At 42.4% G+C, this 21,199-nt stretch overlaps 1 protein-coding gene across 3 annotated transcripts in view; it reads left to right on the plus strand.

The window, feature by feature from the left end:
• The first annotated feature begins 298 nt into the window (after positions 1–298).
• TRIO (trio Rho guanine nucleotide exchange factor) overlaps positions 299–21,199 on the plus strand; it is a 269,887-nt gene continuing 248,986 nt past the window's right edge. Inside the window, exon 1 of one of the 3 annotated variants that reach the window (XM_042461739.1) lies at positions 299–596. In XM_042461739.1, the coding sequence (XP_042317673.1) occupies positions 458–596 (139 nt within the window). In that variant the 5' untranslated portion in view covers positions 299–457. Of the gene's footprint in view, positions 597–2,850; positions 2,994–21,199 lie in introns of those variants that run through there. The other 2 variants (XM_042461740.1, XM_042461737.1) reach the window with 2 other exon arrangements.

A 21,199-nucleotide genomic window follows, 5' to 3' on the forward strand; every position in this document is an offset into this window, starting at 1 on the left:
CACCTCCCTCCACAACACCTTTCCTCACTCTGGCCGAAGCCTCCCTCCGCGGCCTCTATTTATACGCCGCTCTCAGCCAATGGGAAGGCGCCCTTTCCTCGCCCCCTCCAATCAGCGCCGGGAGGCGAACCGGGAACGGAGAATTCCGGAACTTCCCGAGCGAGCGTCTCTTGCTCTCTCCTTTCCCTTCCTTCCTTCCTTCCTTCTTTTGGGCGGGGACTGACGCCCCTTCCTTCCCTCCCACTTTGGCCATGGCACACAAAATGGCGTCGCGGGGCGGCCGCGGGGGCTGAGGGAGGAGGGGCAGGAGGCGGCGAGGGCGAGGGCCAGCCAGCTCCCTCCCTCCTTCCTTCCTTCCCTGGGCTGCTGCACCGGCCGTCCCAGCCCCTCTAGACGGTGGCGGCGGCGGCGGCGGGGAGCGAGGGACCGGGCGCTGAGGAGCCTGCAGCCGGCAGCCATGAGCGGCTCCACCGCCGCCTCCGCCTCCTCCTCCTCCAGCAGCGCCGGCGGCGGAGGCAACGCGGCGGCCGGGGAAGGGGCGGAGGACGCCTCCGCCGCCAAGGACTCCGCAGACATCGCGGCTTTCTTCCGATCGGGTGAGTCTGGAGGGGAAGGGCTTCCTCCCGCGTTGGAGGGTAGGACTCAATTGCAGATGCCTTGAGGACTCAGGTGTGTCTTCGGAGGAGGACAAAAGCCCCTCGGGATGGAGGACCTCCTTTGCTAAGCAGGGCCTCGCGGGGGGGAACATGGGCCAAGGCGACGCTTGAAGGCGCTCCTCCTGTGGACGTCAGACCCCTGCTTCTCAAAATGGAGGGCGTGTGTAAAGGACTCCTGGCATCAGTGTAAATCTGTGCTTCTCAAAATGGAGGACATGTAAAGCACTCCTGTTATTATAAGTGCAAATCTGTGCTTCTCAAAATGGAGGAGTTCAAAACACACATGGACAATCCCTGCTCCTCAAATCCTAATAACCTCTGAGGAGGAAAAGCAAAATAGAGGACATGACCAAGGCCAGCCTTGAAAGCGCTCCTGTGAATGTCAAACCCCTGCTTCTCAAAATGGAGGGCGTGTAAAGCACTGCTGTTATTATAAATGTAAATGCATGCTTCTCAAAATGGAGGAGGTGGCCAAATCAAAGCTCAAAACACACTCCCAGAAATGGAAATCCCTGCTTCTTAGGTCCTAATGACCGCCATGGAGAAAGGGGGGGGGGGATGGAGGACATGACCAAGCCAAAGCTTGAGAGCACTCCTATAAATGTAGATGTGCTTCTCAAAATGGAGGATGTCTTGGGATTCCTCCTGGATGAAAGGCGGAAATGGAGGATGAGTCCTAGGAAAGGAGGACTCCCTGGTCACCCTGGTTTAAGGCTTCTAAGGATTTAAGGAAGGGTCTCCACCCAATTGTGATCCCCCCCCCCCTTTATAATGTTATGGTCCTGTGTGCCTTTTCCTATAATACCTTGGAAGTGAGGCTGGTGGAAGGGAAAAGAGGCTCCCTCCTTCCCTCCTCCTGCACTGGGTCATCTTTAAGCTGCTCTGGTCCCTTCTTGCAGCATCCCCAGCATCATCCCCCCCTGGAAAAAAAGCATGTCTCCCTAAAAGCAGTAGCAATACCCCCTTCTTTCTCAAAGAAGACATCCCCTGGAAGCTCCTTCTTCCTCAGTGTGTGCCTCCATGTCACCCTCCCCACACAGCCTTTGTCACAGTTTCTGGTCACCTGAGTTGGAAGGGAAGGGAACAAAACCGTTTCCTCTGGGTGCCACATTCTCCGGGAGGAGGAGGAGGAGGAGCAGGAGGAAATAAAACAAATAGTAAAAAAAAAGCATTGTTTCCTAACCTTTGTGTTAAAGAATATCTTCTCCTCCTTTTTGTAAAACACAGTCTGTTCAAATAATACAGGTCTGCCTCCCTCCCCGGCTGCCCTTTGGATTGTGATATGAGATGAATCTGGCGCATGGAGTGGACACTGGGTGCCTTTGTGCTTGGGAGCCTGTTGTCAAAGGAACACATGCATCTTACATAGCTTAAAGAAATATATTGCTTTTGACACCAGGCGCCTTCCCTTACATGGCCGCTCCAGCTGTTGTGGTAACCTCCTTGTATCCTATTACAGGGGTGGTAAACTTAAAATAAGAAGACGAACAGCTTCTTGTTGATGGCGGGTGGGGGGGGATAGTTGCAAATGAAAGGCAGAAGGGACAAGAAGAAGGGGCTAGCTTCCTTCAGGGCAGGCTTTTACCAGAAACAGACAAGCAAGAAGGCTGGCTAATTGCACAGAGGGACCATTGCTGCACTGTGTATGTGTGTGTTTTTGTGTAGGTGAGTCCAAGGAAGGCATAAGATCCTGAAGGAGATTGCCGTGTATACAGTACAGAAGCAAGGCCTGTGTGTCCCTGGATTGCACAGCTGAACTGGAAATGCTCTCTTCATTGGGGAAGTGTGTGTGTGTGTGTGTGTGTGTGTTCACGCACGAGGCAGGAGCTTGCTGGGCTATAAATGGAAGTCACAGACGCCTCTTTGCTGCCTTGGGTTGGGGAGTTAATACTATCTTGGAGCAAAAGGGGGATTCGGTTGTTGGGTTTGGTGAATGCAAAAGGCAGCAGTGATGACTCTTTCCTTTGATTCCCAAGGTGAAAGCGATCTTGTGGAAGAGAGAAAAAGAAGGGCTATCCTCACCAAGGAAGCCCAAAAAGGAAAGGTGTCCCCCCTATGATTGAGTGAGGATCTTTCCAAACACCCCTTTAACCAGTGGGAGAGATGGAAGGGCTCTCTTTGGGCTTTCCTCCCTCCTGCCAGTATCTTTTGGCTCCTTCTCTGCCTTTGCCTGTACAGTATGCTGCTCGTCCTTTCCAGAAGGGGAGAAAGCAAGCAGCAGGCTTGGCGGCTTGCTTCATCTGAATGCCTTTAAAAGGACTGAGCCCAGCGAGACTGGGGTACTGGGGACAGAAATGCAGACTCATCGCTGGAGAAATGAAGGGGCGTCTGGCTTAGGTCTGTCTGTTGGTCTCCATTTGCGATCTGGGTGTAAAGGGAATTGGGATGGAATGCCATTGCTTAGGATGACTGTCAGATTCATTGCTTGGTTCCCTTTCTCTCTTTACAAAGAATTAGGGGCTGGATAGAGAGAAATGCCCTCAAGGCACCAGATTCAGGTGTTCTTAGGAGCTAAATAGGGTTTGACCTGGTTAGTACTTGGATGGGAGACTACCAGGGAATACTAGATGCTGTAGGCTGTATTTCAGAGAAAGGAACAGGCAAAAACACTTCTGAGTATTTCTTGTGTAAGATAAGTCAATGACATTCATGGAGTCCCCAGAACCTGTGATTTAAAGGCTCATACAGTACATTAGAGAAAAGGCTAGGTTGAAAATTGACAATAATTGTTTGCCTCTCATGGTTTACAAGGGATGGATGGAGAGGCTTACATACAAGTGGGATTAGAAGCAGCTGAGCTCCCTGTACCTTAATCTGATCCATCGTGGTGGTGGTTGTTTGGACAGGTGGCAAACTCCCTTGTGAGCTTTGTTTTCATTCTTTAAAACAGATTCCCAGGATAGATGGCACAGATCATGTTCCTCAGAAATCCCTAGCACTGTAAAATACTGCTGCCATGAGTAAGGCTTTGAACTGCCAAAGCTCATGGGGTACCTAATTTTGTGTGACCCTAGAGATATCTGTGACAGAATAGGGTATTCATGGTACATTTTGGTCTCCTGGGGGTAAAGTTGCTAGCTTCTAGAAATAATGGTTGCATGTTTGTCAAGGTTGGTATTATTTTGTCTGAAATAGTGTGGTTTACTCCATGCTGGATCCTGAAGATGTTCCAGTATGTGCTTATTGCAATAAAAAAGTTACCTGATATTATGAGTGTGCTTCAGTATTGGATTGGAGGATGGGTGTAGGCTTTCCATTCCAAACAAATTTCCAGGTAACTGCAAAGCTTACCAACTCATAGAAATTTCACTAACCTGTCTACCTTGCTCACCTATTTCAAATGCTTGGGGCATAAGAGGAACCAGGTTTTTTATAGCTTCCCGTCCTGGTCAGCTTGTGTTTACTTTAAACTTTTATAATTTTAATTTTTTGGCTCAGGTAAGTGACTTAACTTACACATTTAATTTAAAGCTTATTATGCCTTCTCTAGAGGTTCTCCTTCTGGTTTTGTTCAGTTTGTGATTCTTACACTCCGGTGGTTTTACTTCCAGTATTATTTGGTTTCTGAGTCAGTAACATTGCTACCCACTGAACCCTTGGGAGCAGTTGCAGTAAAAGCATAAGTGAGCATCTCAGTAATGTCGGTGCTAGAAAGCTTGTCAAAAGGAGACAATAATTGATAGATGCTTCCTTACCTTCAGAATCAACTTAAACCAAATGTGTACAGATGCCCTGACTTGGGCAGTCTAGAAAATGATTTTAGTTTCTGTTCAAAGACACAATAGATTTGATCCCACCCAAGTCATGACTTCACAGTAGTTTTCAATATTTTGGAAGTTGGTCAATAATAAATATTTAGCCTAAATGAGGGGTTAGATGGACTACCAGATGTTATTGGATGGAAGGTCCCAGTAGTCCTGGCCAGTAGGACTAGTGATGAAGACTTCTGGATGCTGCAGTTCATCAACATCTTTAGGGTTATACCTTTCCCATTGCTAGCTAAAATTCAGTTGTTAGTTAACCCACTAAATAAGTGAAACTTACCTTAGTGTTGGCTTGACAAATTCCCATTCATTTAGTTGGGTCAACAGTTGAGTCTCTCTTATCCAGAATTCTGAAATAATAATAATAATAATAATAATAATAATAACAACAATAATAAACTTTTATTTATAAAGCGCTGTAAATTTACATTTAAATCTGAAATATTTCAAATTGCCCGCATGGGTGGTTGAGATAGTGACCCCTTTGCTTTCTGATGGTTTGGTGTACACAAACTTAGTATCATGCACACAATTATTTTTTTTTAATTGTGTATAAATTTACCTTCAGGCTGTGAATATAAGGTGTATACGAAACATAAATGGGTTTCATGTTTAGACTTGGGTTCCATCTCAAATATATCTCCTTATGTATGTGCAAATATTGCAAAATCCAAAAACTGTGAAATCCCAAACACTTCTCATCCCAAGCATTTCAGATAAGGGAGATCCAACTTGTATTCTGATTGGGACTAACAACTGAATTTACATTTTTTTTGTTTGGGAGAAAGAAACTTTGACAGTGATTATTGGGAGGTATGGATAAGGAGAGATTTGGAAGGCATACCTTGGTTTTTGTGGGTGAGGTTAGGGGAAGAACTGAAATGGTGTTTCAAGTATGTGAGTAGGAGTATGGGACTGGACAGCAATAGTGACCAGTTTTCCAGGACTGTGAAGAAGGGAGTGGGGTTTGAGTTTGGAATGGTGCAGCAGCTGTTAGAAGAGTCTCTGAGTCATTGGGAAGGATGAACTTTTTATGGCATGGAATGTATTGTTGGTGGACTGCTAGTTCTTTCAATGGACTACCAATTCAAAATATGTATTAAACCATCATTCCTGGGCCTGTGGTTGTTGAAGAGATTAAGCACACATTGTTCTGAATTGCTTTAAATCCATTTTATATGTGCCTCACGTTGAGGGGGTGAGATATAACTATTTAAATAAAGTAAAATAAGCAAGGGCTTAAATAGAGTACTGTACAGCAAGGCGGAGTGATTTGAGTGCTGGACTGTGACTTCAGAGACCAGGGTTCGATTCCCAGCTCGACCATGAAACCCACTGGGTGACCTTAGGCAAGTCACATGCTCTTAGTCTCAGGGAAGGCAGTGGCAAACCTCCTCTGAACAAATCTTGCCAAGAAAATCCCATAATAGATTTTCCTTTGGGTCACCATAAGTCGGGGGGAAACTTGGAAGCACATACCAAAAATTACAACAAATGGCATGACCCTTGAAGAAAATCCACGTGTGTGTGTGTGTGTGTGTGTGTGTGTGGAAAGTAATGCTTCAGAAACCAACTGAAATGTGTGTGTATGTAATATGACAGTTCTAATCCAAAACTGAAATTAGAAATATAGAAAACTGTCCACTGAATCTTCATTTTTGTTGATGCTGAAGAGAGTACAGAAATAGCTCTGCTTGCCTTAAAATCTTGGCCAGCATCCCTTGGAGTCCAGAGGATTGCCCTGTGGGAAATGAAAATTACAAACTTCAGGGCCAACATAAAGGCACAATCTATGATTAGATCTTCCTATCTTTCCTTTAAAAAACAAAACTGAAGAGCAAGGGGCACCTCCAGCCTGGTTCAGGGGGCAGCACTGGGGGAGAGAAGGTTTGCTATGCCTCCCAGTTCTGACTTACCCATGGCAGTTTTATTTTCCATCTGGGTAAAACCATTATATTTCCTTTATATATCTAGGAGGTGTGGCTTTAGCTCACCTAATTTGTCACCACAGTTGCAAGCCTAAATATCTTAAAAGAGACAAACACATTGGAGCACTGCAACATTTCCTGTTTTCCTGGAAAGAATGGACAGATTTCTAAGCATGCTTAGAACTTGGGTGGGAAATGTTTCCTTAATGCTTGAAATAACAGGCACATTAATACTCGTGCCCAAATCCAATATGCACCATTTGAAAGGATGCTGTTGAGCTGTGGGCTTAATACTTTAGTACGTGCAGAGTTCCTGTCACTTTCAATTTCCTTGTGGGTTTTGGAGGGGGGGAATCAATATTGGTAGCACTATACTGGCTCCATATTACTGTAAAAAGGCAATGTGAAGGCATTCTGTGTTGACATAAAACTTCATACAGCTGTGTTCTAAGCATGACCCAAGAAGTACATTCTTCCCATGCTCTTCTCCCCTCATTCTTGTTTGTTCCCTGCAATTATATAACTTGACCCACGGGCTTTGATGGGTAGCACAGCTCTTCATGGTCTACATTTTTAAAATACCTTCTAAAAATACATGGAGGGGTGACTTTGAACAAACTAGATCAAGTAAACTTTTAGACGTTGTGTAATGTTAAAGTTCTTTACTATTTTGATGGGTCATTTGAATCACTTTCTAAACAAATCAGCTTATTTTTTTATTAAATTTTTTTCTTCTTCTTCTGGTGTCCCTCCTGGTGAAAGCCAGGCTTCTGTTTCTGTTTTGTGAATCTTGGTGCCTGGATATAAAGTCAGTGTACAGAGCCCAAATACTTTAAACATCTGGCTTTGTAATTACTTACCTTAGACAACACTAACCTCTACCAAAAAGGACCATTCCATATTGCTGAGAATTCTGGAGATGGAAGAATGTTGTTGTTGTTGTTGTTGTTGTTGTTATGATACTCTCTTTGTAATGTATAGTTGGATTTTCTGTACCAGCCCATGGTTTGAGTTCTTCTGATGGGTGGAGATTCTTCCTCACTTTTGAGACAAACGTTCAAAACCAGAAAACTGCAGTTTGCCTTTGCCTTGCAGTTGTTTGGATTGTGTGAAAGGGCAAACACTAATTTGCCTCAAAACAAAAAAGGAAGAAATGACATGTACACTCCAAGTACAGTATAGCACTAAGATGTAGCCCGGCATGGCAAGCGAACCATTTACTGGAGTCGAGATTTGTTGGACCTCATAATTTTTTCCATGTGAACTGAGAATACACGTTACAAACAGTGATCTTCACTTTGTGAGTTTGGACTCACAAGCATTTTATAATTCGATGTAATCACAACAGTTTTTGTTCTTTGTGTCCCTCAAATGTTTTACTGTCTTTTAAAATGAGAGGGACAGACTGAGAACAAGGAAGAGGAAGAAAGAGGTATACTTGTATGGCAGAAACTTAAAATGGTCTATGTCGCACACCTAAGTACTCTAAATGCACCTAATCCCATCTAATTTTGAAAGCTAAGCATGGTCAGGCCTGGTTGGTACTTGGATAAGAGACTAAGTAACATAGGCTATATTTTAGATGAAGGAACTGTCAAAAACATCTCTGAGTATTTCTTGCTTTAGAAAATCCTACGAAATTAATCAGGTTGCTATAAATTGCAGGCAACCTGAAGGCCCATACACGCACACACATTGCAGGTGAGGATTAAAGATGGATCTGGGAAAACTGAAGATTAGTGCCCTAAAGACACTCACAATACTCCTCTGAGGTTGAGTGGAAGATTTATAGTAATGAACAATCTGCCTTTGAGGAACTTTGTGTACTGTGTACCACTCTTCCTAGTGATTAAGCTTCTGTAGTATAAAATGAAAGCCACAGTTCAGAACAGAACCAAAATATTTTGAAATGATAGCCTCTGGTCTAGATCCAACCCTCAGTCCTTACCCCATGAGGTCAGTGCCTCTGTCAATCCTTCTCTTCCACAATTGTTGGAAGCATATTTTTTTAATTGTTATTTTTCACATCTCTTTTTGGCTAGAGAAGTGATGCTTCAGGGTCTTACTTTCTTAATTTAAACTTTTGTCCAGAATTTTTCAACATAACATTTATATTTTCTCATTGTAAGGTATGATGTTACCATTCTCATAAGAAAGCAGTTGCCAGGCAGTTTAGTGTGTGTGTGTGTGTGTGTGTGTGTGTGTGTGTATGCAATGAAAGAAACCAAGCGTGATTGATTTTTCATATACTTTTCCTGTGGAGCAGTAGTATAATCATTTAAGCCACTTTGGATGCACTGGCAGAGGAAGGGGAACAGGAAGCTCAACTGAGTCGCAGTTCCTGTCAATTCATTCTCTTTTTTCTTTTATCACATTTGAAATGGTACAGACTAGTTTCCACATTTGGTTACATCAGAATATTTCATCTAGTCTGTTGCCAGATTCGCCTACTGGCAGGACACATCCAGTTATTTGTCTTACCTGAACTCCAATATATTAGTAAAGTATGTGTGCATATATGTGTATAATTAACTTCACAATCCTAATGCAGCTTGATAGTTCATAAGTAATGTACTATATGACAGTGGTTTAGTGAAGAAAATTATATACATACAAGTACTCTTCCTGGTAGTTCATAAACCCAGGACTCATAACCATGGCAAGGACATTCTTCCCATTACAGACATTCAGGTCATTTAAATGCTTATCCATGCTTTAAGCCTTAGTTGCAGCCTAAGATGCCAGTTTTATTCAAATAATCAGTTGGTTTACTTTTTAATTCTTTTTAACAGCAACTTGAAGGAACCTTTAGACTTGGAAACATTTCTAATAAGAACCATAAAACTAAATGCAAGAAGGCTCAAGTTTTACCTATTTTTATTCACACAAGTCAAAGAAATGAATGATTGAAAGTATGGATTGAATGCACAAGTGGTTTGGCTTTCTGTATAACATGTGAGGGCATTGAACACCTTGTGATTTTTCCTGTTTAATCAGTCCTTGAGGAGAAACTATTATCTTATGGGATTCCCATCCTTTGACATCACTCATGGTAATGGCAAGTGGATCCTGGGGTTCGTACTAGGATTAGGGATGGGTTGAGGAGGAGAAATTCTAGAAATATGAGCTGAGCTATATTGGTACTGCATCACAATGGACAGTGGGCAGAATCTTGGCTAATCCTCTAGAACCCAACTTTATTGTGATGCGAAAACCCAGCCAGTGTGGTGATGTAATTTTACCTTTCTTAGAAGCTTTTTTCTTTTGAGGAAGCACTTCATCACTTTATTGCAAAGCATAAACATTGTGGTGCCTGACATCAGAAAATGTGGCAAGGAGCCATGTGGTTTATTGACAGGACGCACACTTTCTCCTACTTTCAAAAGATCCTGCACTTGGTTTTAGGCATCATTAAGGTATTTCTAGTGGCAGTACTGGGCATACAGTCTATTGTGCTGGTGATCTAACTCTATAAAGTTGTTCCTTGTATCTTTGGTTAGCTGAGCTACTCTCTGTCAGAAGGTATAGGTGAATATGCAACAATTACATCATTTTGTTCAGGAGATGATAAAAGCCTTTGAGATCAGGAGCGATAGTTGGCTCCAAGTAAAAAAATTATGCTGTTCAGGCACAATATGTTACCATTTACCACATGTTCCATGTAAACAAGGAGCAGGTACCAATGTCACCTGACTTATGAACTTAGCAAGCAAACCTGAGTAGCTATTGGAGGGACTTCTTGGTGTCTGCTCCCGGACTAGGTCCCTTTTTCCCAAAGGAAGGAGAAGCTGAGTTTGCTTCTGTTGTCTTTCTACCAATAGGAAAATATTTTTCCCCAGCCACATGGACCTTTAGCATGTAAACTGGACTACTGTCGAAGGGAGCCTGAACAGTTTGGTTTCTATGTCCTTTTATTGTTATACAGTATATTAAATTTACTTGCGTTTATATTCATTTGAAATTAAGATCTTACTTTTAATCCTAATTTATTTACTGTTAGCTTACATGGGTGCCTTTACAGGTGGAAAGGTGGGCTATAAATTAAATATTTTATTTTTATCACCAAGACTTGGGACTCTTTCCTTCATAAAAATGGAGGATCATGTTTTGAGTTGTAACTGTGAGTGTAAAATAGTCCTACTGTTAGTGTTCCTGAAACAACAATTTGTGCTTTACCAGAAATCTCCCACAGAGAATTATTAGCACTTCATTTTTATATTTCTGGGAAGCATATATATATGTGTGTGTGTGTGTGTGTGTGTGTGTGGATCCTTTCCAGAAACATTAATACAAAAAGAAACTCCAGTAGCAGTGTGTATTACTAGTTTGGGGAAATGGTTTTGAATTTTGGAGCACATTGTGGTAGTAACCCTGTGTCAGGGCTGGTATTGCACCCTTCAGATTGGGGGCTCACTTAGAGGTCTGTGTGTATGTCTGTCCATAGAGAATGAGTTATGGGACAGAAAAGAAAGGGTTGCCTAGCCTTCTCTCTGACATCCTTGTTCATTTCCAGAAACATTTACTCATGCGAGCCACCACTTTTAATCTGAAGCGGTATGGCTCAGATGTACATTTGCCACCTCAATGTGAACTGCACTATTAACTGGTCTTTCTGTCTTTCATTGAAATCTTAGAACTGCTATTGAACACTGCTAAGTACAGGTCTTGTAAGTTCAGGCATGACTAGCCCGAGGAAATCTAGGAATAAGAAGTAGCATAACATCAGCAGTGCTGCAGTTGAATGGCCAAATCTTCTGTTATTTTTCAAAAATTTGATTTGATTGATACAGTCTGCCCTTCTTTTATGCGGGGGAATCCATTCTGGTCTGGACTCCCCTGTGTAAAGGGAATTCCGCCTATGCTCAAGCCCCAGTTAAATTAATGGGGCTTGTGCACATAGCGGTGTAGCAGGGAGCGCGTGCCATGGGCGCAAACCCCATTATCCCTTATGGGATGCACTGCCCCTTCTCCCAGCACACATAAAGCATGCCTGCGTATGACGCGGGCGCACTGCATTAAGGTGTCTAGTACCTTATTTATTTATTTATTTATTATTTTATACTCCATTTTTCTCCCAGCACAAGGCCCATTGGTTCAGTTCAAGCACCAAACTAAACCATGGTTGGGGCAAATTGTAATTTGGAACTTGAAGCTTCCTATAGGGTAAGGCTGCGTGTCTGATTTAATCTTTTCATCTTTCCTGGTTAGCACTCTAATACTTCTGGAGATAAAACAACTACTGTGGTGGTTTGCCAGTGGAAGCAACTTGCCAAGCCAGAGTTGGTATGCATACACAGTGGTTTGCAAATCTACTTCAGTCCATGTCTTCTGAACCAGGTTTGTTAGCAAGCTATAAACAGTGTCTTGTCAACTCAAACATCATGTAAACTAAGTGTGGGAAACTTCAGGGGACGGTGGACATATTAGATAACCATATGCCTTGTTTTACAAAAAATCAGTAAAGCCTTTAGGAAGCACAATTCTTTAAAAAAAGTTATGTAGTCCCCATGCACTTTCTTTTATGAGTAAAGTTGCAATTTTGCCTGTATGACAAGGGTACTTGCAGGATTGCAGAAAAAACCAGACTGGCCACATGTGGTTTGTGTCACATATGAAGCCCACTTTTGCATTAAAGCATGGTTGTTGAATTTCTTTAACATTGCCCTGATGTGTTGTGTGAATTAAGCTATCAGCTTTATTATCACTGTTGGTCATTTACTGTATGGGTGGGACTGCATCATGTGACGTGTCACAAGCAGAAGGTTGCCGGAAGGGGCTTCCACATCGTATAATATGGGTACTGTGCATCTGGAAAATGGCAGAGAAAGGTAATTGCAATGCAAATACCCTAAAGGCACCAGATCCTGTCAGGTCTTGGAAGCTAAGAAGGGCCAGTGCTGGTTAGTACTTAGATCGGAGACCACCATTGCACACCAGGCATGGTAGACTATATTTCAGAGAAAGGAACTAGCAAAACCATCTCTGAGTATTCTCTTGACTAAGAAAACCCTATGAAATCATGGAGTTATCATAAGTTGACAGATGACTTGAAGGTGCACATGCACACACAACAAACCTAGTAGCTGTACACTTCAGAATTTTAGGTACAGTTCATCACAATTAAAGCAGCAGCAAAGCTATATGTTATAGCCATTATAAACCAGGCCAGAACTCCAGAGGTTCTGTTCATAATGAGCCATGGATTTCTGATCTTTTCCCCTCTTAGCATTTGTCACTATCTCTGTAGGTGACCATCCTTTTGGTTTTCCCTATGAATTTCTAGTTGAATCCTGTAGATATCTTAGCTATGAGTACTTTTCTTAGTGGCAAGCAGCCTTATCTAAAGCATTGGAAAAATAAAGAAAACCAGTGGTATGGAAGCCGAAGCACCCAACAGCAGTATGCAACTAAAATTAAAGTAAAACGGACTGCATTTGTCACCTTGTTTCCATGGAACCTTGGTAGGGTACCATAGTTTCTGATGTAGCTAAACTTCTAGTGATGTTGGGAAGAAAGTAGGATTGTGATTTGGTAAGGCCTCTGAAAAAATGAATCACTTTATCCAGGAAAAGTAGTGCCTGACTAGGAAGTGATTCATATGCTGGTGACTTCTTTGTTGCTTTTCTTGTTCTGATCACCATCATAGAGCAAAAAGGGGGGTGCAGAGGAGAGGAAAACCTTGGCTAGAAAAGGACTTTTGAAGTTCATGAGCCATCTAGGCTTCCAGTAACTCTGAGGAAGAAAAAAATCAATGCAAACATGACCCATTCACAAAAAATGAGACTCAGTAGGAGGCATCCCATCAGAACCCCCCCCCCCCCTTATCTATCAGAAACTGGATGGACAGGGTTTGAAATCCTGCTTTGTTAGGAAAAACTCCCAACTCAAAAAAGCATGCAGACACACACAAAACAAGGCACATTTGAGGAAATCTGGTGGCTTTTAATTTCAGTAACAACTCATCTTCCCATTACCCACCTTCTTCACAATTCAGGGGTTGTCTGCAGAAGCCCTGTGAAAAAACGGCATAGTTACTGGGAATCTGGTTCTGACAGCCTCCACGACATATGGCTACATCCAGGCAAGATCTTTGATTTTCTACCCTTAACCTGACTTTGTTCCAAAGTAAGGAAAGTTGCAGAAAACCCCAGGTTATCCAGGAAACCCTGGAGTGCCTCCAGTTCTTTTGCCCATGTGGACAGTTGGATTGGGTCCAATTTGGCCAATCCAGTTGCCCACACATCAAGAGCAGTGCAGGGCAAAGGATGAATCCCCTTCAGAGCCACCGCTGCTGCTTACTCACTGACTCAGCAGCTCCCTCTGAGTGCCTGCCCGGTGTGCTGCCGCTTGTGCTGCAGTTAGAACATGGTACCCATATATCAACAAGGAGGAGGTAGAGTGACCTGCCTTCTGGACTGCATGGTTGGATGTTTCCTGGAGGAATAAGGCTTTACACAGAGCTCCTTCCTGTGAGGAAGTAGTAGCTCTGAAAATGCCACTGCTGCTTCCTCACGGGCAAGAGCTCCCTGCAAGTCTGCCCAGCACATTGGCACTTGTGCTGAGGTCACAATGGGGCATCTTTGCAGCCAATGAGGTGGTGGGGGGGGGGGGGCTAGAGTGATCCCTTTTTTGTCGATCACGTGATGGGACATCCTGTTCTGACCTCAGTAGAAGTGATGGTGCACCAGGCACATGGTTGTAAGGCATTCCTGTCTGTGACAAAATGGCGGTAACAGCAGCGACACTGAGGGTTACAGGCCAGCATGGCTGATGCAATGTTGGCCCAGCTGCACAATGACATGGGGTTGCACTGGATTTGGACTGGCTTGTACTTGTCACCATTGTGGTTGGGACAGGGCACATTTGATGCATAATGCTCTGGATTAGCCCTGGATTAAGTATCCAGTGTAAGTGCACCTCTGATTTTGGAAAAACATATTTTAACTGTTACTCATCATATTCCAGGAACTGTACTTTCATCTTAATCAACATGTTCTTTTTCTTCTGTTCATATTGTTTATCTTTTTATTTTTATTTTTCTCGGTTGAGCTACATTGTTACTTTCCTTAATTAATATATTTAATTCTGTATTTCTGTGTTTTTTCAGCAGCTACAATATCATATTTAAAAAGTGGTATGTTTTTTTTTTAAATTAACAGGCATCCAAGACTAGATCTTCAGTATAACATTATATGGACTTCCATTGATCATAATGTGAATGGAGCAGTTATATCGTATATACTTGACTATAAAATGACTTCATGTAAAAGTCGAGGGCAGGTTTTAGGGCTGAAATCAGGGGTTTTGATATGACCCATTGGTAAATCAAGAGTAAAACGTAGGGGCATGTAACAAAGGATGTAATGGATGAAACAAAAGAAAACAATGCCAAAGACCTTACAAAATTTCAGCAGTTATAACTGTTTGTGGTCACACCTAAAGGCTGGATGGATGAGAGAGTAGAAGGGTGATCAGTGCTTCCAGGACAGATTATATTCTTCCCTTTCACCCGGGGATGCTTCCTTTTTATAAGAGTCAAAGTATACTACTTACCTTGACCCTTGGATAAGTTGACTCAGGTTTTTTGGGTCAATTTTTAGACTAAAAATCCTAGACTTATATACAGCAGTCTGTTCAATTCAAATAAAGGAGACACTTTATAGAACTGTCATCCTTTCAACACAAAAATAAACATTATGAATACTATCATCCCCTCTTTAAGTTGATGTATGATTGTTTATTCATTTGGGTATGTGAGGTGGTAAAAATTCTTCATTAACTTTTTTTGTGATATTGATGTCAAGTTGTCAGGAGATGCTCAGATGTTCTGGCTTTCTAGCTAGAGTTTCTTCTCAGCTCTGATAACTGGTTTATTTGAGCAGAAAATGGCGTGACAAAGAAGACTTCTGGTACTCTGTTGGAAAGAGAGAGCCATCCAAAGCTGAAAGAGTCTTCACAAAATATTTGGAATATGTTTAGTTACATTATAGGATTCATATTGTCCTCATTCTGTTTGTTAGATGGAGAAAGTGGGCAGCACTCTTTGAGGTCAAGGGGGGGAGTATGTTGTCCATTCAGCTGTAGTAGGACTGAAAGCCCCAACAAGTGGTCAGCATAGCCAATGGTGAGGAAAGTTGGGAATTATATCCAGCAATATCTGAAGTAAGACATGATTTCTGTCTCTGACCTGGGAGATACTAGATAGGAACAGACAGACTTTCCTTTGACCAGTTGGTGGTTCTGTGCAGTAGCAGTATAAGCCACAACACCTTTTCACCTTGCAGATGTAATTGTGTCTACTCACAGTCTGTTTTTTCCATCTCAGGTTGCTATATGAATTGACTTTTCATATGAAACCTACTTATTTTTACTGTTCTGCAGTTAATACACATTGAGGGCAAATGCTATTGTTCACTAGTATAACCAGAATGAATGAGTGTTTGGACAAGTGGCAGGTTCAAGCCTTGCTCAGCAATGACACTTGCTAGATCAGAACTTGGTCACTAAATCTGGCCTTGGGCCAGCCACTATCTCTTGGCCCTACCTGTCTAAATGTTGGTGAATAAAAATGAGATAACCATCCACATACTTTCCTAATTTGGACAGGCCGCAGTGCAGTACATTTTGTGTAATTCTGTATATCTTCTGCCCTTTCTGCATATGTTGCAAACCTCAGTGTTTCTTCTGACTAAGGAGAACAAAATGCATGTCTGGAACTTAATGTACATGTGGCATTTTTCCTCAGGTATGTCTGGATCTAATCTATTCCCTTAGCTCTGAAAATGCTTTCTTACACAGAGTGGCTGCAGACATGAGAAAGCCCTGTATTGGCTGATCTGATATATGTGTTTTTTGCCCATGCTCAATAAAGTATGGTTACAAATAATGAGGAATTCAGGAGGGCATTCTTTATTTCCTGGTTAATAGGTGTTAGATTTCTAAAAAAATTAATTTTACTGACAATACAGTAAAGAATACAGTAGTACTTGTTACTCATTTACTATAAACATAAATCATTTGATTTTTTGGAACCTTATATCCACATACCTATCAAGGATTTAAGCTTAGCTCATCCTTTTCTGAATAGGAATGCACTTTAGTTTACCATGTTTCCCCTCTTCCTCCCGAACCAATTTTTCTCATTTTCTTTCTTCTTCCATTCTTCCCTCCAGTATCTTATCATCTCTTTCTCTTTTAACAGACATCAACCCCCCCCCCCCACCAATTTACCAAAGAGGAGACAATAAAATATGTGTTGGTGTTACTGGTGTGAGGTACCTTATAGGTTGGGCCACATTTCCTTGTGGATTCTCATTCACTATGTGAAGAATACTATTCAATATACTCACTTTAGAAGTTACTTTTCAAACTACAATCAGCCCTCCATATCTACGGATTTTTATCCATAGATTCAACCATTCATGGCCATTCATTCCAATAAGTAAACTTTGATTTTGCTATTTTATATTGGGGTCGCCATTTTACTATGCCATTGTATTTAATGGAGCTTGAGCATCCACAGATTTTGGTATCCATGGGGAGGGGGGGGGGTCCTGGAATCAAACTCCAGCAGATACTGGGGGCCCACTCTATACCTCACAGATGTTCCTGTAGACACTTAAAAATGCAAGTTTACTGTTTAACTTCAGTTTCAGGGTGCAGTTCTCATAGCCCAAAATCCAAGACTCAGTCCTTGACATTCCCATTAAGGGACCTTATGTGTTGTAGTTAGAAAAGGCCTTTAAGAGAAGTCAGTGCTTATCAGAGAATAGTGAATTGGGTTAATTTATTAGGAGGCTATGTGCTACGGGAAGTCCTAAATACCCTGAAGGCTCCAGATCTTGTCCTATCTTGGAAACTAAGCTGGGTCAGCTCAGACTGGTATTTGGATGGGAGACCACCAATGAATACCAGGTGCTGTAGGCTATATTTTAGAGGAAAGAATTGGCCAACCCACCTCGGAGTATTCCTTAGCTAAGAAAACCTTATAAAATTTATGGGGTCACCATAAGTCAACAGGTGACTTGAAGGCACAGACAAACGTGCCAAGTATGTATTGTGTATGAATGGACTGGATGTACAGTCGGCCCTTCTTATACACGGATTTGTTATACATGGATTCAAGCATACACGGTTTGAAAATGTTCAAAAAAAGTATAAATTTCAAATATCAAGCCTTGATTTTCCATTTTTTATCAGGGACACCATTTTGCTATGCCATTATATTTAATGGGACTTGAGCATACACAGATTCTGTTATCCCCGGGGGATCTTGGAACCAAACCCCAGCGTATAACAAGGGTCCACTGTAGGTAGAATCATAGAGTTGGAAGATACCACAAGGGCCATCCAGTCCAACCCCTCCTGCCATGCAGGAACTCTCAATCAAAGCATCCCCGACAGATGGCCATCCAGCCTCTGCTTGATGACCTCCAAGGAGGGAGACTCCACCACACTCCGAGGAAGTTTGTTCCACTGTCCAACAGCCCTTACTGTCAGGAAGTTCCTCCTAATATTGAGGTGGAATCTTTTTTCCTGTAGCATGCATCCATGGTTCCTGGTCCTAGCCTCTGGAGCAGCTGAAAACAAGCTTGCTCCCTCCTCAATATGGTATCCCTTTAAGTATTTAAACAGGGATATCATATCACCTCTTAACCTTGTCTTCTCCAGGCTAAACATCCCCAGCTCCCTAAGTCGTTCCTCATAGGGCATGGTTTCCAGACTCTTCACCATTTTAGTCACCCTCCTTTGGACAGTTTCCAATTTCTCAAAGTCTTTTTTGAATTGTGGTGCCCATAACTGGACACAGTATTCCAAGTGGGGCCTGACCAAAGCAGAATAGAGTGGAACTATTACTTCCCTTGATCTAGACACTATACTTCTATTGATGCAGCCTAAAATCACATTGGCCTTTTTAGCTGCCGCATGACTTGGACTCGTAGATCCCTTTCACACATAGTCTCGTTCAGCCAGGTGTTGCTCATCCTATATCTGTGCATTTCATTTTTCCGCCCTAAGTGCAGTACCTTACTTAAATTTCTCCATGTTGAAATTCATTTTGTTACCTTTGGCCCAGCATTCTAGCCTATTCAGGTCATTTTGAATTTTAATCCTGTCCTATGGGGTATTAGCTACTACTCCTAATTTGGTGTCATCTGCAAATTTGATAAGTATGCCCCCAATTCTGTCATCCAAGTTATTGATACAGGTGTTGAATAGCACTGGGCCCAGGGCAGAGCGTTGGTGAGAAAGCTGGAAGGGGTGTGTGTGTGTGTGTGTGTGTGTGTGAGAGAGAGAGAGAGAGAGAGAGAAAATGACGAGGGAGGAAGGAAGGAAGAAATAAAGAAATCAGTGTAGTCATTTCCACTTGCTGTGGCTGTGAATATCTCTGAGTCCATTACTGAAGAAAGGACAGAAGGAAGAGGTCAGAGAAGGAGGAAGAAGCACTGGAGCAGCATGAGACAGAGTGGGAAAAGTCAGAGAAACTGTGAAGGAAGAAAACTGGTGGAAGGGATAAAAGAGCAGCACAAAGTCTCCATCACTGGGAAGACTGGGAGAAGGAAGAGAAAGAGAAGAGCAAAGGCTAAGACAGAGGTGGGAACATAGCTGATGAAAAGGAGCAGAGGGTGGAATTGCAACTCTCAACATTTTTCATCATTAGGTATCCTTGCTAGGGCTCCTAGTAGTTGCAGTTTGGCAATGTTGTATGATTCCCACCTCTACCCTAGCCTGTCTTCAAACCTGGGATGTGGAAAAGGCAGAGGCCAAGGACTGACAGATGAAGCTGCATGGGGAGCAGTGTCACTTCCCTGAAGGTCTGGTGTGACTTTTCCTTCACCCTTTGACTGTGCTATTCTTCCTTGGCACAAATGACCACTACTACCTTTAGACCAAATGAGAAGCGGGTTGGAGAACAGGATTGGCTTGAAGCTGTATCAGCTGGCAGGACCAATCCAGAGGGCCATGCAAGGGGACAAGTCTTTCATCCTGAAGCCCCAGTGATTCTGACACTCTTTGAGTGAAGCAGGTAGAAGCATGGGACTGTATTCTTTTCTTTGCACAGAAAAGACACCTTGGAATCCAGGATGAATGGGGCTATCTTTGGTGGGCTGATTTCAGCCCCTAGGCCAGCGATTCCCATCCCGGTTTCTCTTTTGCCCATCAGTCTTGGATTTCAAACTGCTTCTGAACATGAAGTGTTCATTTGTAGTGGAAATTAATTTCTTAATCTGGGGCCCTTTCATACTGCACAGTAGGAGCACTAGCTCATTGCCATCATCTTATGAATTCTGAGGCTAATAGTTTGGTGAGACACTAGAGGAGCTTTCTGGCTCAGAAGTCTAAATGCTCTTATCTAAATTCTCAGTCCCAGCATCCGATAGGACTGTTCCCATGGCAGTTAAAGAGGAGTTATAGTGGTATAATGGTGTGGTGTGAACAGACTCCTGAAGGTACAAGGTCAGTGTGCTTTTCTGGACAGGATGATCCAAACAAATATGTACTCTCAAAAGCTCAGTGCACCCTTAGTACAGAGGTGAAATGCTTATTCACTCTGTAAGTAGGATTGGGAACAGCCAGCCTGTGGACATAAACGTCATCAGGTTTCCAGAGCTAAAAAACTTGTGGATTCTAGGGTTGACATGTAATTTAAGACAAATCATTTGCACAGGACAGTTTCAGGCCTGAGGGAAGGGAGGGTTCCTGGCAGGCGGAAGCCTCTTACAGCAATTGCTTGAACTTCAACAAGTTCTGGCTCAATTTGAGAAATCCCCATGCCCTCTCACAGCACTTAGAGAGGTCTCAAGTTAATAAAGCATACAACTCAGTCTTGATGAATGAAAATAGCTACTGAGGTTAAACGGAGATGGGTTTCTTTGAGCTTCAGCTGTTAACTTGGATTTCTTGCTTTACTTATTACGTGGGTCAGAGCACACAAATAGAACAGGGAGTGAGGAAGTGAAGCAATCAAAATTTTGCTCTTAATGGGAAGGACCTGCAGATTCTGGTAAGATTTTTTTAAAGTCTCCATGTCCCCATTTTGGGAGGGGGGTAATGCCTGAAAGAATACAGCGAACAGTTTATGAAAGAAGGACAGTATTTTGCTTTGAACGAAAGATGAAAGTGTTATGGAGATAAGGGTCTAAAGCTACCGATTGGGTTTATCCAGGCTAGTCCCTATTAAGTTGCAAGCCCATCCATTAGTGAGATATGTCTGGTAAAGACAACTGTATGGGAAGAATGTCTCAGATGCTTACAGTGCAGTTTAGTAGACAATATAGCTTTTGTGTGTTAATGGCTTTTGGAACTCGCCTGCCAAATAGCTACATGGCTAGAAATGGGAAAGTTTGGGGGGAGGGGATAAAGTGAGAGCCTATCTGTTTTCTCTGGGTCTCTTCCTCTTGTGAACTACTATTTGTATTTACAGTTTCAAATTATTTCCTCTACAGACAAAAAGAATACCTTTTTGGAAAAAGACTTCCCTCCAGGATTATATAAAGGTTGTAGGGGGGAATTTTTTTTAAAGAAGTACTAAATCTTGCTCCCCCCCATTTCCCATTACTAGAATGTAGATAGCAAGCTTTGTATTACAGGGAGCAGCTTATCTATATGTGTGTGTGTGTTTGAGATCCTCTGTACCATGTATGCTTTATGGTAATAATGCAAAATGACCAGCATCTGTACATGGATGATGAAGCATATGTGTTCTAACTGCTATTAAAAGTCATTTTCTTAATTTGTAACAGTTTGTAGAAAGGGATTTTAGCCTCTCTCTGTCTTTAAATAATCTCTCAATATATTATGTATGGAAGGCAGCTTCCTGCTTTGTATTTCTTTTTCCTCCCTGTTTCTC

This window comes from Sceloporus undulatus, chromosome 4 (assembly GCF_019175285.1).
Source record: "Sceloporus undulatus isolate JIND9_A2432 ecotype Alabama chromosome 4, SceUnd_v1.1, whole genome shotgun sequence".
In the NCBI taxonomy this organism is placed as follows: domain Eukaryota; kingdom Metazoa; phylum Chordata; class Lepidosauria; order Squamata; family Phrynosomatidae; genus Sceloporus; species Sceloporus undulatus.